General features: G+C 36.9%; 1 protein-coding gene across 3 annotated transcripts in view; it reads left to right on the top strand.

The window, feature by feature from the left end:
* Nucleotides 1–14,683, top strand: part of myh11.L (myosin heavy chain 11 L homeolog) — a 59,478-nt gene that overhangs the window by 42,177 nt on the left and 2,618 nt on the right. For 2 of the 3 annotated variants that reach the window (XM_018236332.2, XM_041577521.1), the window contains 18 exons: nt 186–323; nt 787–910; nt 1,152–1,323; nt 2,351–2,563; nt 2,796–2,940; nt 3,143–3,349; nt 3,511–3,615; nt 3,698–3,850; nt 4,368–4,616; nt 4,703–4,915; nt 5,569–5,781; nt 5,868–6,029; nt 6,294–6,422; nt 6,515–6,603; nt 6,706–6,829; nt 6,909–7,117; nt 7,594–7,702; nt 8,650–8,822. In XM_018236332.2, the coding sequence (XP_018091821.1) occupies nt 186–323; nt 787–910; nt 1,152–1,323; nt 2,351–2,563; nt 2,796–2,940; nt 3,143–3,349; nt 3,511–3,615; nt 3,698–3,850; nt 4,368–4,616; nt 4,703–4,915; nt 5,569–5,781; nt 5,868–6,029; nt 6,294–6,422; nt 6,515–6,603; nt 6,706–6,829; nt 6,909–7,117; nt 7,594–7,702; nt 8,650–8,822 (2,927 nt within the window). Of the gene's footprint in view, nt 1–185; nt 324–786; nt 911–1,151; nt 1,324–2,350; nt 2,564–2,795; nt 2,941–3,142; nt 3,350–3,510; nt 3,616–3,697; nt 3,851–4,367; nt 4,617–4,702; nt 4,916–5,568; nt 5,782–5,867; nt 6,030–6,293; nt 6,423–6,514; nt 6,604–6,705; nt 6,830–6,908; nt 7,118–7,593; nt 7,703–8,649; nt 8,823–10,663; nt 10,697–14,683 lie in introns of all 3 variants that reach the window. The other variant, XM_041577522.1, reaches the window with a different exon arrangement.

The following is a 14,683-nucleotide window of genomic DNA, read 5'->3' as shown; positions in this document are numbered from 1 at the left end:
CTTCCCACAATGTATTCCAGTTGCCTTGGATGTAACTTTTCTCATTCTTGCAGCTTAGATGTTGATTATGATAAGTATGTGTGATCTGTGTAAAAATAAAATCCCTTATAATCAACAATCAATCAAGTCCAAAAAAATTTCAATTTTATTATTCTTACTGCACTGTATATTTTTTAATCTTTAAGGACCTTGAGGAACAACTTGAGGAAGAAGAGGCTGCAAGACAAAAGCTGCAGCTAGAGAAAGTAACTGCAGAGGCCAAGATAAAGAAATTGGAAGATGATGTGCTTGTAATGGATGATCAGCACAACAAATTAACAAAGGTAACTCCCACCCCTCAGAAAACTCTAGTCTTGCATGGGAGATCTATAACTGTATATAGATAGTTTCTGATGCTCAGTTGTAGATTGTACATCTTTCATCTTCAACAGAAAAGAACCCTATAAAGACAGATATTTTGCTATGTTGCTCTTTGTGAAGATTATTTAACTCTATTTTTATTTGCATACCGATAAGCAAAGGAAATTGCATAATATGGAAAATCCTTCTAAATATTTGGATAGATGAAGGTTAGCTCTAAAAGAAAGTATATTAATAGGGGTAAATGTACAACACCATGTTACTTCTCAACTGTTGCCCAATTAAGTTGCTGACAGTTCTCATATGCTTATGCCATGTATACTATATTCTTTTAAGATTATCAGTTATTCTTGGAGATAAAATATAAATGTTACTCAGAAATCTGAATGCCACGGTTTATAATCAAATGTGGCTTTGGCTTCAAAGGAAAAGAAAGTCCTTGAAGAAAGAGTGAATGACTTAACGACTAATTTGGCAGAAGAAGAAGAAAAAGCAAAGAATCTGACCAAGTTAAAAAATAAACATGAATCTATGATTTCAGAACTGGAAGGTAAGTTTGAGAGCACAATAAAACAGACAAGTCGTAATGCTTCAACTGAAATAATTTAGGTGATTGGTTTCCAGACACTTTTTAAAAAGATAAGGGACACATAAAAACCATTACTATATAATTCATAATTTCAAAAAGATCTAAGACAGCAAACAAGTGTTCACAACAAATCTTCCAGGAGTATTTAGGAGAACAATGTTCATCCCTGGTTAGAGTTTTAAGCAAACTGTTGGTATTCCAGTGCGTCTCAAGAAAGAAGAAAAAGGAAGGCAAGAGCTGGAGAAGGTAAAGCGGAAGCTTGAGGGTGAAGCGAATGACCTCAATGAACAAATTGCAGACCTACAAGCACAGATTGCGGAACTTAAGTTGCAGTTAGCTAAAAAGGAAGAGGAACTTCAGGCTGCTCTTGCTAGGTACAATATTAATTCACAAATATATCCAAGACATCACATATTTACTGAGTATTTTTGTTGCACCTCTAGGGATGGATTCAGCCAAAGATCTGTGTAATGGGCACTGACAGCAAGGGTGGGAATCATGTTAAGGAGAGCTTTTGTGTACATTTTTACTGAAGCACAAGATCTCACATTGAATTCTGATAGTGGACCTGATTTGGTTGATTATCTTTTATAGCTTGGAAGTATAGCATCGTTTTTAGCATAAATTTCAGGATATGTTACATTGGTTATCATACTTACAAAAGCTATTTACTGTGTATAAGAATACATAGGGGCATATTTATCAAAGAGTGAATTTAGAGATCAACACAGTCTACTAGAGTGAAATTCCGCCACTCTCCATTAATTACTATAGCATTTTTAAATAAATGATTTAAACTACTTATATTTATGATTTGATGAATACTATTTTTAAAATCCCATAGAAATGAATGGAGAGTGGCGGCATTTCACACTAGTGGACTGTGGTGAGCTGGATCTTCACTCTTTGATAAATATGACCCATTCTGTCCAGATGCATTTGATGTAAAATGTACAGGACAATATGAAAAACAAATTCCAGTGCAAAATATAACAGATTCATCGTTTACAGTATTAATACCACAAATGCACACTATACAGGTTATCTAGAATGCTGGAACCTGGGGTTTTACGGATAATGGATCTGTCCATAATTTGGATCTTCATACTATAAGTCTACTAGAAAATTATATAAACTTTAAATATACCCAATAGGTTGGTTTTATTTCCAATAAGGATTAATTATATCTTAGTTTGGATAAAGTACAAGGTGCTGTTTTATTATTACAGAGAAAAAGGAAATAATTTTTAAAGATTTTGATTATTTGATTATAATAGAGTCTATGATAGGCAGCCTTTCAGTAATTCAGAGCTTTTCTGCATAATGGGTTTCCGGATAACGGATCCCATACCTGTATATTGATTTTATCCTGCACCTGATTGCCCAGTTTCTAACTTGCAGACTTGAAGATGAAACTGCTCAAAAAAATAATGCCTTGAAGAAAATTCGGGAGCTGGAGTCTCACATTTCCGACCTCCAGGAAGACTTGGAGTCTGAAAAATCTGCAAGAAATAAGGCTGAAAAATCAAAGAGGGACTTGGGTGAAGAGCTGGAAGCTCTAAAAACAGAGTTGGAAGATACACTTGACAGCACAGCCACACAGCAAGAACTTCGGTATGTACATATTTGCATTCTAAGAATTAGTGACCTGTGGCAGTTAGTATTGGATGGAGTCAGGGGGCAAATTTCAAAAACCACAGCACTCATTTTTTGCTCTTATGCAATGCCTTTGTGTTGTAAATGGCCCCACGTATATTCTGCTTAATCATATCACTGATGTCATTTTTACAAGTTTCAGCAGTTATTTCAAAGGGTTGATTATATATATGTCATTTTGTTCAAACAGAGCAAAGAGAGAGCAGGAAGTAACAGTTTTAAAGAGGGCATTAGAAGAAGAAACACGATCACATGAAGCCCAGGTCCAGGAGATGAGACAGAAACACACTCAGGCTGTAGAAGAGCTAACAGAGCAACTGGAACAAGTGAAGAGGGTAATGTATCTGCATTGGAAGCACTGTCTCTCTTTTTGAAGGACAAGGATGTGGTTTAGGGAAAGATAACCATTGTTGTGTAAGTGATGGGTATTATACACAACCTACATTTATGAAGTGTCTAAAGGTGCCACTTTACCCAATTTTTTGTTTTTTTGTTTTTTTTTTGCAAGGAAAATACCTTATTTTATTAATTCCACAGGTCAGGGTTACCTTGGAAAAGAGCAAGCAAGCTTTGGAAAAAGATAATTCAGACCTCACAATAGAAATCAGATCACTTAACACAGCCAAGCAGGATGTAGAGCACAAGAAGAAAAAGCTTGAAACCCAGTTGCAGGAACTTCAATCCAAATATTCTGATGGAGAGCGGGTCCGAAATGAACTCACAGAGAAATCACACAGAGTACAGGTAAAGAAGTAACATTATTGCTGAATCAGCCTTCCTGTGTTTTTTAAAATGTTTCTGTAAACTGTATAAAAAAATGTAAAACTTTTTGATTATTACTTAAATCAGGAACACTGACAGCTGACTGCCAAAACATTATATTCATAATGATATCTTCCTTTCAGGTGGAATTAGAAAACGTTACTGTTCTACTTAGCGAAGCCGAGACAAAAACGATCAAGCTTTCCAAAGATGTCGCTGGTTTGACAGCACAACTTCAGGACACCCAGGCAAGTTATTTTTAACTTTTGGTGTTCACACTTTACTGATCTGAGAAATGTTTTTAAAATATTACTTCTTTATATGCCATAGGAATTGCTTCAAGAAGAGACTCGACAGAAGCTTAATGTTTCCACCAAGCTCCGTCAGGTAGAGGATGAAAGAAACAGCATTCAAGAGCAACTAGATGAGGAATCGGAGGCCAAGCAAAACTTAGAGCGACATATCTCCACACTTAATATCCAGGTAAGGTAGATTATCTGCAAATAAGTAGAAGCTCATCTTATGTCAATTATTTTCATCAGATGGATGTATGTAATAATTGTTGTCTTATATCCAAACAGTCAGTTTTATCTAAAAGAAGTTGTAATAAATGTGAAAAGGCAACTATATATTTTTGTTGTCAATTTACTGCTTAATATGCAATTTACTGCTCAATAATCAATTAATATATAGTGAATAAAGTACCCCCTCTTGTAAAATATAAGGATATTATAAGTTACCCAGGAGTTTCATGGAACTCCGAGGTAAATTCTAATATCCTCATATTTTGCAACTGGGGGTACTTTATTTATTATAATACACAAATTTCAGTGAGTCATGTGACAGAAATGACATCAGAACTCACCGTTTATAACTGATGACATCAGAACTCACCGTTTATAAGGATATAATTTACAGGATATTCATGGCTTTTGTGTATTATAAAAAAATATTCTACAGCAATGGTATATATTGTTCATCATACACTTGGCCTGATTAGCTTTCAGATTCAAAGAGGAAATTACAAGAATTTACTTCCACAATTGAAACAATGGAAGAGGGCAAAAAGAAATTCCAGAGAGATATTGAGGGCATGACGCAGCAGTTCGAGGAGAAAGCTTCGGCTTATGACAAACTGGAAAAGACAAAGAACAGACTACAGCAGGAGCTGGATGATCTAATAGTTGATTTGGACAATCAAAGGCAACTTGTCTCTAACCTAGAGAAGAAGCAGAAAAAGTTTGATCAGGTCATTTTTTTATTTTGACCCAACAGTAGTAGATGATTTTCTCATTATAGAAAGAATTATATTGACAGTACATAATTATTTTGCAGATGCTGGCAGAAGAGAAAAACATTTCTTCAAAATATGCAGATGAAAGAGACAGAGCCGAGGCGGAGGCAAGAGAAAAGGAGACCAAAGCCTTGTCATTGGCCAGGGCACTTGATGAAGCATTGCAATCCAAAGAAGAACTTGAGAGGACAAACAAATTACTTAAAGCTGAGATGGAAGACTTGGTCAGCTCTAAAGATGACGTAGGCAAAAATGTAAGTACTACCAAACTTCAGTTACAGATATTGAACCTGTTATCCAGAATTCTTGACACAGGGGTTTTCTGGATAAGGGATCTTACTGTAATTTGGATCTCAATACCTTAAAATTATTTAAACTTTTAATTAACGCAGTTTGACCATTTTGCATCCAGTAAGGATTATTATATCTTAGTTGGGATCAAGAACAAGGTACTTTTTTATTAATACAGTTTAAAAAAAATATTTTTTCACATACCTGTACTATAAAAAATGAATTGAAAATCAATATTTATTTGATTCAGTTCAAATATATGGAAGCTGTACCCAATCTCCTTTGCTATAGATGACTGCGAAATTTTACTTCATCCACTGCAAATGTTCCAAAAACGATTTGGTCGCAAACTTTGAAGATAAAGTCATTGAAGTCTTTAATCAGTCAAAAAGGATGTAAACATGGTCACTAACGTTCACAAGCGTCTTTGCGCAGATTTTTTTCGCTAGCGAAACATATTACATTCCCCCCATAGTATGTTCGTGCACTTTTTTTGTAAGGACTAGGGTATATATTTTTTCAGTTAAGAATATGCAGTTATGGATTTATAGTGCCATGTATAGTTATAAATAATGTGCCAGTTGGTTAGTGTATAGGTAACCTATTTTTCTGCTAGGTCCATGACTTGGAGAAGGCTAAGAGAGGCCTGGATCAGCAAGTGGAAGAGATGAAGACTCAGTTAGAGGAGCTGGAAGATGAACTTCAAGCAACAGAAGATGCCAAACTTAGATTAGAAGTTAACATGCAAGCTCTGAAAGCACAGTTTGAAAGAGATTTGCAAGCCAGAGATGAACAAAATGAAGAAAAGCGGAGACAGCTTGTTAAACAGGTAAGTCTATTCAACAGGAAATAAACACAATTATCTAAAAGTGTTTTGTTCATTTTGTAATAATTTTATATGAATTGTTTTTAAAGGTTCATGAATATGAAACAGAACTGGAAGATGAACGCAAACAGAGAACCATAGCAGCTGCAGCCAAGAAGAAGCTGGAAGTTGACTTAAAGGACCTTGAGGGACAGGTTGACTTTGCCAACAAAGCTCGGGATGAAGCCATTAAGCAACTGAGAAAGTTACAGGTGTGTTTAACGAGGAAGTTATCTTTTTATGGAGAATTCAAAAGCAAAACAAATGGAAAAAAATGACTGTGATGCAAGAACATTACAGCTGAATGCTGTTTTCAGGTTACAGTAATTAGCCTATCGTTCTGCTTTATTACTGATTAATTTATTTTATTATTACTTTAATTTATTTAGGGGGGTTAAAACAACTGCACATGGGGTGCATGGGGATGCATGATAAACATAGACTTCAGGCTTCTGTTATTGGTTTGCAAATTTTAGGGCCAGATGAAAGACTTCCAGAGAGATCTAGATGAAGCTCGAAATGCCAGGGAAGAAATATTTACTACTGCAAGAGAAAATGAAAAGAAAGCAAAGAGTTTGGAGGCTGAACTTATTCAACTTCAAGAGGTAAACACTTCAGTATCAATGGCTGCTCATTTAATAAGAATATATGACATACACTTGCATTACGACTGCTCACTCTCTGTTCTGTTTTACAGGATCTAGCTGCAGCTGAAAGAGCACGAAAACAAGCTGAGCTTGAAAAAGAAGAGCTGGCAGAAGAACTTGCAGGCAGTGCATCTGGAAAGTAAGGGGCAGAAGGGAAGGGGGGTTAATGAGTGTGCTACAATACACCTGTGGGTTTGTTTTATGTCATGAAATAACAATATTTTAATGCTTAACTGTTAAGGTCCAGTCTTCTAGATGACAAGCGCCGTCTGGAAGCCAGAATTTCTCAGCTGGAGGAAGAGCTAGAGGAGGAGCAGAGCAACATGGAAGGAATGAGTGACCGAATGAGGAAAGCAGTACAGCAGGTAATGTATTAATACTGGTACTCTATATTTTACTTCATTAAACAGAACTGCTATAAGGCATGCTTACTCTTGTTACTAGACTGAGCAGCTGAACAATGAACTGGCAGCAGAGAGAAGTACATCCCAGAAAAATGAGAGTGCACGCCAGCAGCTAGAGAGGCAAAACAAGGAACTTAAAGTTAAATTGCAAGAAATGGAGGGAGCGATGAAGTCCAAGTTCAAATCTTCAATTGCTGCTCTGGAGGCCAAGATAGCCCAACTGGAGGAGCAAGTAGAACAAGAATCTAGGTAGGTAAAAAATCTGGAGTGAGGTTTACTTATGCAAGTTCAATCCACTACTTAAAGCAGCCCCTTGTGTCAGAACCCTTAAGATAGGGCCACACGGGGGCCAAAATCAGATTTCAGCCCTACTGTGGGCAGTAGACTCCTCTCTCTTCCACACTGAATAGACTCAGAGCGAACAGATTTTGGAGGATTTTAGCTCAGATTGCAAAGACTTGTGGGTCTTCATCGAAACCCGCAGAGTCTGTTCACGCTGAGCCAATTCAATGCAGAAGAGAGAGGAGGCTACGGCCCATGGTAGGGCTGATTTCGTCCCCTGTGTAGCCCTATCCTTACAATGCATGTATTGGTTGAATCATTCATGTGGAACATGGTTAGTTGGATGAAGTTCTGCATACACCTATTAAGTAAAATGTTATATTATGTATATAGCACATATTATATGATCATATATATCACATAACTGGTTATCTTATTTAAAGAGACAAGCAATCAACTGTAAAGACATTGCGTCAGAAAGATAAGAAACTCAAAGAAGCCCTGCTGCAAGTTGAGGATGAAAGGAAACAGGCAGAGCAGTACAAAGACCAGGTATGTTTTTCTAACACCTACCATAACGTTACCTCTGTGAGGGTCAAAACTTTTGTATGAGTTTATATGTCATGTGCACTGGGGTTTATTTGGAGGGGTTGAATTTGATAAGCTGGTCTTTCTTTCAAACCACATTGACTATTTAACTACTTTTAGGTTTTTTTGATTATTAAATGAAATAGTTTATAAGTCCCATCTTCTAATGTTAGTCATGGTTATGTACAGAACTTATAAGGACATATTACAAATGAGTGTTATTCAGGATAAATTGTGTCCCAGTATGTAAAACTAAAAATTTTTTATTTAACATTAAATGAGATTATGTACAGAACCTGAAAGGGCAAGTTAGAAAGCTGCTATTTATTCATGCCTAACTTGAGTTCCAGTACAAGTTGAAGATTCTTTAGAGATCCTTAAAGTCTAAATCACTAGGGGGTGCCATATGTTAAGCACCCTCCAGTGATAATAATAGCTTACCTAATACCCCTGGCTGGTGCTCCTATTAGCAGAAAACTTCTTCTGGGTTCTTCTCAGCAAACACCGTGGAGAAATGTTCTTCCTGTTTCTTCTTTTTTCAATGCCTGGGGCAGAGGCATGTGTAAGGACGAATTTTTAGGATGTCTTCTTTGTTAATGTCCGAGCTTCAACTCTACTGTGCACATATGCACCAGCATATAGATGGAAGAAGAAGGAAGAGGGTCACTGCCTGGTGCTCACTGAGAAGAACCCTGGGCCAGTAACGTTTTCTGCTAACAGGAGCACTGGCCCAGGTATTAGGGAGATGATTACAATCATTGAGGGGTCCTAACATTTGGAGTTCTCCTGGGTGTGGGTACAAGCTAAAATGCATGCCATGTTCCGTTTCCTGTGACCAGTGGTGCTTATTGTTTGGGGTGCTATAGGGAAATACCAATAAATTAAATGTAAATATTTTCTATGCCCTTTAGGCTGAGAAGGGAAATGTGAGACAAAAACAACTAAAGAGGCAGCTGGAAGAGGCTGAAGAAGAATCTCAGCGCATCAACGCCTCCCGCAGAAAACTTCAGAGAGAGTTAGATGAAGCCAACGAAAGCAGCGAAACACTGAGCAGGGAGCTCAATTCATTGAAGAGCAAACTCAGGTGGGTGGCCTTAGCAATTCTTTGCACTCTTGTGCCATGTAGTGTGCTGAGAAGAAATACACATTACTTAATAATGCATGGAACATAGGAAAGTCACATATGAACACCTGACATCGTCTTTTTATAATCAGATATTGGCTAAGATTATTGTTTCCAAGCTGGAAGAAAAGAGCATTCAACTAACCGGGGTTACAAAAGTTGGAAGATAATGTAGTTATTGGAGCAACACAATAAAAAATACATCATATATAAGTGTATATGCCAAAGGGCGACAAGGAAGAAAGATTCATTTTAAAAGTAAAATAAAAACTTACACAAGAGTAAATGAAGACTTCTACTATTCAGTTTTCATTTCAAGGACTCACTAGGAGTGCTGCTTTTATTTAAAATAGCACCTACGCTCCTAAAAAAAATGGCCAACAACTAGACCTTACTGGGTCTGGAGATACTGAACTATTATGAAATATAATATTCCATGAATCAACTCACATGATTGTCTGTCATACATTTTAGTACCCCAACCTGTTACTGACAAAAAAACTGGTAAACCATAGAATGAGTTCATACCTGATATTAAAATTCATAACTTCAATTTAGTCTTACAGAGTTAAAAAAAAGCATGGCAATTCATTAAATGTAATATTATGACATAAAGTGAAACCTTGAAAGGAAAATTAATATGTTGCATCAAAGGGATTATTACGACATATTGTTGGTTATCTGCCCAGATTATGAAGAAAAAATTATATAATTGTAATCGTGGGAACAGATTCTTTGTTTAAATATTTCCTTAATTAGATATTGCAGCAGTAACAGCACTGAGGCTTTTAAGGGCATCTTTGTTATTGTCCAGTCTTCCCAATGAAATGCCTTATTAGAACACACAATCTGGAGAGGCCAGTGATTACTGGCAAAGACTTATCTAACGTCTCACTCCCTTTCCCTTGTAAGGTAAAAATCATCAAATCTGGGTGTTAAACAGCCACATGTTTTACAAGAGTGACCTCTCTTTCAAATAAAATATTGTCAGACTGTTTATAAGGAAATAAATCATGGTCCTGTAGCAGTGGAAAATGTATTACAATAAGCAGATCCTGCTAAGCCCGTTAAAGGGGAAGTAGACACACATTTTCTAAAAATTACACAATATATAAGACGCGTTGAAAATCTGTTCTACCTATTGTTTTAATTTAACCCATTATAAAGCACTAATGAAAAATTGTTCCATTTTTCGCTGAACTCACCCCATTTTCCAATAAACAATGTAACTTGTGAAAAGGGAGATAATGAGCTCCGTATAAACAAGCCCTGAGCTGCAGGCTTTGAGATAAGGAGCAGTTCATTACACAAATGGCTTATCAGCGGAAATGTGTCTAATTAGCTTCCAGGAAGTGACAGTAAATATAAAATGTGAAAGTGGTTTAATTTTCATGTTCGGGGCAAGATATATTGAAACGCATCATTTGTAATTATAGAATAATAAACTTTGATCTTTCTTAATTAAAAGAACAGGCAAAATGTATGTTCAGCACAAGCCCTTCCCCTTAAAAAGCTGCACATAGGTGCTATCTTTGTCTTAAGAAACTGCTAGGGTGATGTGGTTACAGGTTAAACTGGTGGAATAAAATGAAATACCAAACATCATACACTGCACCACTGAATCTTTTTTTCATTCTACATTAAGCTGGAATGATTATATAGAAGAAGATTATATAGAAGAAGATTATATAGAAGAAGATTGTATAGAAGAATAATAATGCTTGTATAGAAGAATAATATGAATTAAAGGTTTAAATTGCTCTGAGCAAAGTATAACAGCTGCAGACTCTTTTTATTTTCAGAGGGACACAAGATACTTCGCAATGACTAAGCAGGTACCAACGCCTTCAGTTTTGCTGGTTCTCCTTCTTTTATTTAGATACCAAGTTCCCTTTGTATCATATTAAAGCAGCATTGTATGGTTCAAGTGCTGGTTGGGGTAACCCCTTAAAAAGTGTTTTACAGAGATACAATTATAATGTATACATATAAAAAATGGGGATAAAGATGATTAAAAAAATCACATTTCTGAGGGTACATACGATGCTTCTTTAATCATTCACCCCTTTTCCTGCAAAACCTGAAGGCTTGGACGTCTTTCTATGATAAAATTCTAATCAATAAAGCAGAATTCAGAACCATGAAAACTAACGTTCTCCACTGTTTCAGAAAAATGTCAGACGGGATCCTGCACCAAACTAACGTGACTGTGCACTCAGTAATTCCTTCATGGTTATGTTGGAATGTTCTGCATGATAACGTGCACTCATTGATTCCATTAACTGTGCTTTCGTTAAGACACACAAGATTCCAGAAGTAACTTCTCATACAAAGAGGATGAAGGGAGCAGATTCTTTATATTGATGGGCAGAAATGGTTCTTTTTCTTTTTCTTATACATTGTTGGACTGGGCTGCCTAGGTCCCACCAGAGAACTAGGCACATATTAAAGGGGAACGGTCGTGAAAATGAAAATATAATATAAGCTTCACCATACTGAACTAGGACACTTTCTAAATACAATCAATTAATAATTCTGCATGATCCCATATATCTTATAGGGGGGGGTTTCCTTTCCTAGCATATGAATTAGAGCTCACACAAAATAACTGATTCCAGTACAAACAAAATCTTAACAAAATAACTGCCATTTGTGCAAATCCTGCATGTAGAGAGACATGGGGGCAAATTCACTAAGATTCGTAGTTGTGCCAGCATCCGATTTGCCGCACTTCGCCAGGCGTATTTTCGCCAGCGCTACGCAAATTCACTAAAATCCGAAGTTGCGCTCAGGGGAAGCGTAAGGTTGCGAAGTTGCACTAGCGTTAATTCGCCAAGCAAAGCGAAGTTATGCTAGTGATGCTTTATTTACATACGGCGCCAAATTGAAGTTACAATGGAGGTTTATGTAGCAGTACTACACAAGCCTGGGAAACCTTCAAAACAGCAAATAAAATTTTTATTTTGCCCTACACATGTGCCCACTGTATAGTTAAGTTGCCATGAGTTAGGAAATGTAGGGGGGAAGGAGGGTAGCCCCAAATTTTTTTTTTCGATCTTTTCAGCCTATCACCCATAAAAAAAGAGAAAACGCCAGCGAAATGTGCACATTGTATAGTTTAGGTGCCATATGTTAGGAAATGTAGGGGGGAAGGAGGGTAAAAATTTATGATTTTTTTTCAGCCTATCACCCTTAAAAAAGGAAGGCGCCAGCTTTTTTTGGGACTTAGAAAAATTTTCAACTATCTACTCTATTGCACTTTGCCTGCTCTAACCCGGCAAAGTAAACTCTGGCGAAGGAGGTCACGTTCAGAAAAAGACCAACGTTAGTAAATTTATGTATTTTCGCCCCCTTCGCCAGAGTGCAACTTCGCCAGCGTTAGGGTGCGAATTTGCGCTAGGCTATCATCATCGCTGGCGAATGTTCGCCAGGGTGACTGAATTTGCGAAGTTGCGAAATGACTTCACGCTGGCGAATTTTCGCCAGCGTTAGTCACTTCGCCCTTTAGTGAATTTGCCCCATGATGTCTGGTGATTTAATAGAGTGAGCTCTAATACTGTCCATCTTCTAGGCAAAAGGAGCCCCCCTATAAGATATATTGGATCTATCTATCAATGATTATCTGACACCAACTCCTGCATAAAGAGAGAATGAAGAGGAAACAGATGCTGAGAGAGGGATAGTGAACATAAACTTGATTTTTCCAGAAACACAACAGAATATTTAATGGATTGTTTCTTATTTCAGTATGCCGAAGCTTATATTAAATTTTCATTTACGCAATAGTTCCCTTTAACATATCACAGATATTGACCTATGGTGGCAATAAATGAAATTTGTGCTAAGGGAGGCTACCATAGCTTATTACTGTATAATAATATACTGTATAACAGAGCCTCCCTAAAGCTTCATTATTCACAGTCTATGCTAGGGGTCCCAGGTTTAAAAGGAGAACACATATATTTGTAAAATCTGATGAAAGTGTTTGCAGTAAAATTGATTTGCATATAATCTCTCTGTGACAGCACAGAATGGAAATTTAGACTAATTTGCTGGAGGTTTCCTTGGGATTATTTCTAACAGGACAATCAATTATAAACATCGTTTGAGTGTTTTAAAGGGTCATCATGCTTTTGGCAGCAGCTCAGTTATACTTTCTTAGTAGTTTATGAAGAAATACTAGAAATCAAATGCTACTGGGGTGAGTAGTGCGGAGATATTTAGTTGTTCCACATCTAAAATGCAAAATATGAACATTCCTAGGCATAGAGAAACTACAGTTAAGTCTTTCCTATTTATGTCTAGTAATGAATTATGAATTTATATTGAGCATAAGCCATGGAAATATAGCTTTCCTTGTATCACAGTTTTCAATTACTTATGGTGGTTGAATTTTCCCTTAGTCATAATTCTCAGTTAAAAATCAACAGATATACGTGATACGGTTAATACTTGCCATGCCGCAGCATACTTAATTTTGTTTGTGTGTTTGATCTTTTAACATTGGTGGGACAGCAGAACTTCCAGGAGCCCGCCCAGTGACATCATCATGGGTCAGGTTCTGGCCATGATTTCCCTTCTCAAACTTGGGCTGGGTGAGGCCCGGGTTGAGAATGAGCAGGTTTGGGTGGGTGCATATCAATAGAAGTGATGTATGTGGGATATTAGCGTGGAGGAGGCGACAAACATAATGAGATTGGCTGCTCTATCTTTATAATGATAGGTCACCAACCGGAACCTGGAGACATTTCTGTTTGTGAAATTCTTGAGCTAACATTTTGCACTGGAGAAATTTCACTCTGCAAAAAGGTGTGAACATTCTCCACTGCAAAGTTAATTCCCTGTAACTTGTCATACTCCTTTCTTTTTAGTAAATTCACTGTGTTGTGGTGAATTTTCATTTTCGGTGAATAACATCCAAAGTTTAATTTCAGCAACTAAGTTAATATGCCCCTCTGTGTTTCTGCTGTCTTTAGGATTTTCTTAGCATAATTGCATTCCTTTGATTGAGATCTTTAAAGATTATAAACAGTTAAATGAAGATTATTGTAAATTGAATTGAAAACGATGCTTTATAACCTAACAGATCAGAGAAAAGTAACTGAAAACAATTTGATTTTATTAGGGATGCACCGAATCCACTATTTTGGATTCGGCCGAACCCCCCGAATCCTTTGTGAAAGATTCGGCTGAATACGGAACCGAATCCGAATTTGCATATGCAAATTAGGGGTGGGAGGGGGAAACCATTTTTACTTCCTTGTTTTGTGACAAAAAGTCACACGGTTTGGCCAGGCAGAAGGATTCAGCTGAATCTGAATCCTGTTGAAAAAGGCCAAATTCTGTCCGAATCCCGAACCGAATCCTGGATTCCGTGCATCCCTAGATTTTATAAGCAAAATCCAGGCTTTAGTCTGAATCATGCATACTATACAGAAAGAAGTGAATTGCCTCTAGATTAAGCGTAATGTAAGCAAGTAGTACAGTATTCTAATACTACATATTAACTGCATCAGAGTATTCCTTTGCATGGTCTACTTAGTAACTCCAAGGTCTATAATAAGTGCATGCAGATGGGTTGCAGTCGGGTACTTACTAAACAGGGTACAGCCCACCATCGCAACCTGTACACATTTAAATGAGAACTAATCCACCTCTATGGTTTCTTCCTTTTTCCAGGTTTATCATGTTTTGTCCTGTTACTGTCTTGTCTGCTGAAGCAAAAAATATTTAAAGGAAATATAGTCAAAAGTCATTACTGTATTTCACTGATTCCTATAAATTACAGTCTACAGGGAAGTCCTCCAATGGATCTTAAAGTG

Source organism: Xenopus laevis, chromosome 9_10L (assembly GCF_017654675.1).
Source record: "Xenopus laevis strain J_2021 chromosome 9_10L, Xenopus_laevis_v10.1, whole genome shotgun sequence".
NCBI classification, from domain to species: domain Eukaryota; kingdom Metazoa; phylum Chordata; class Amphibia; order Anura; family Pipidae; genus Xenopus; species Xenopus laevis.
Note: the sequence above shows the minus strand (reverse complement) of the source record. Positions and strands in the feature narration are given on the sequence as shown.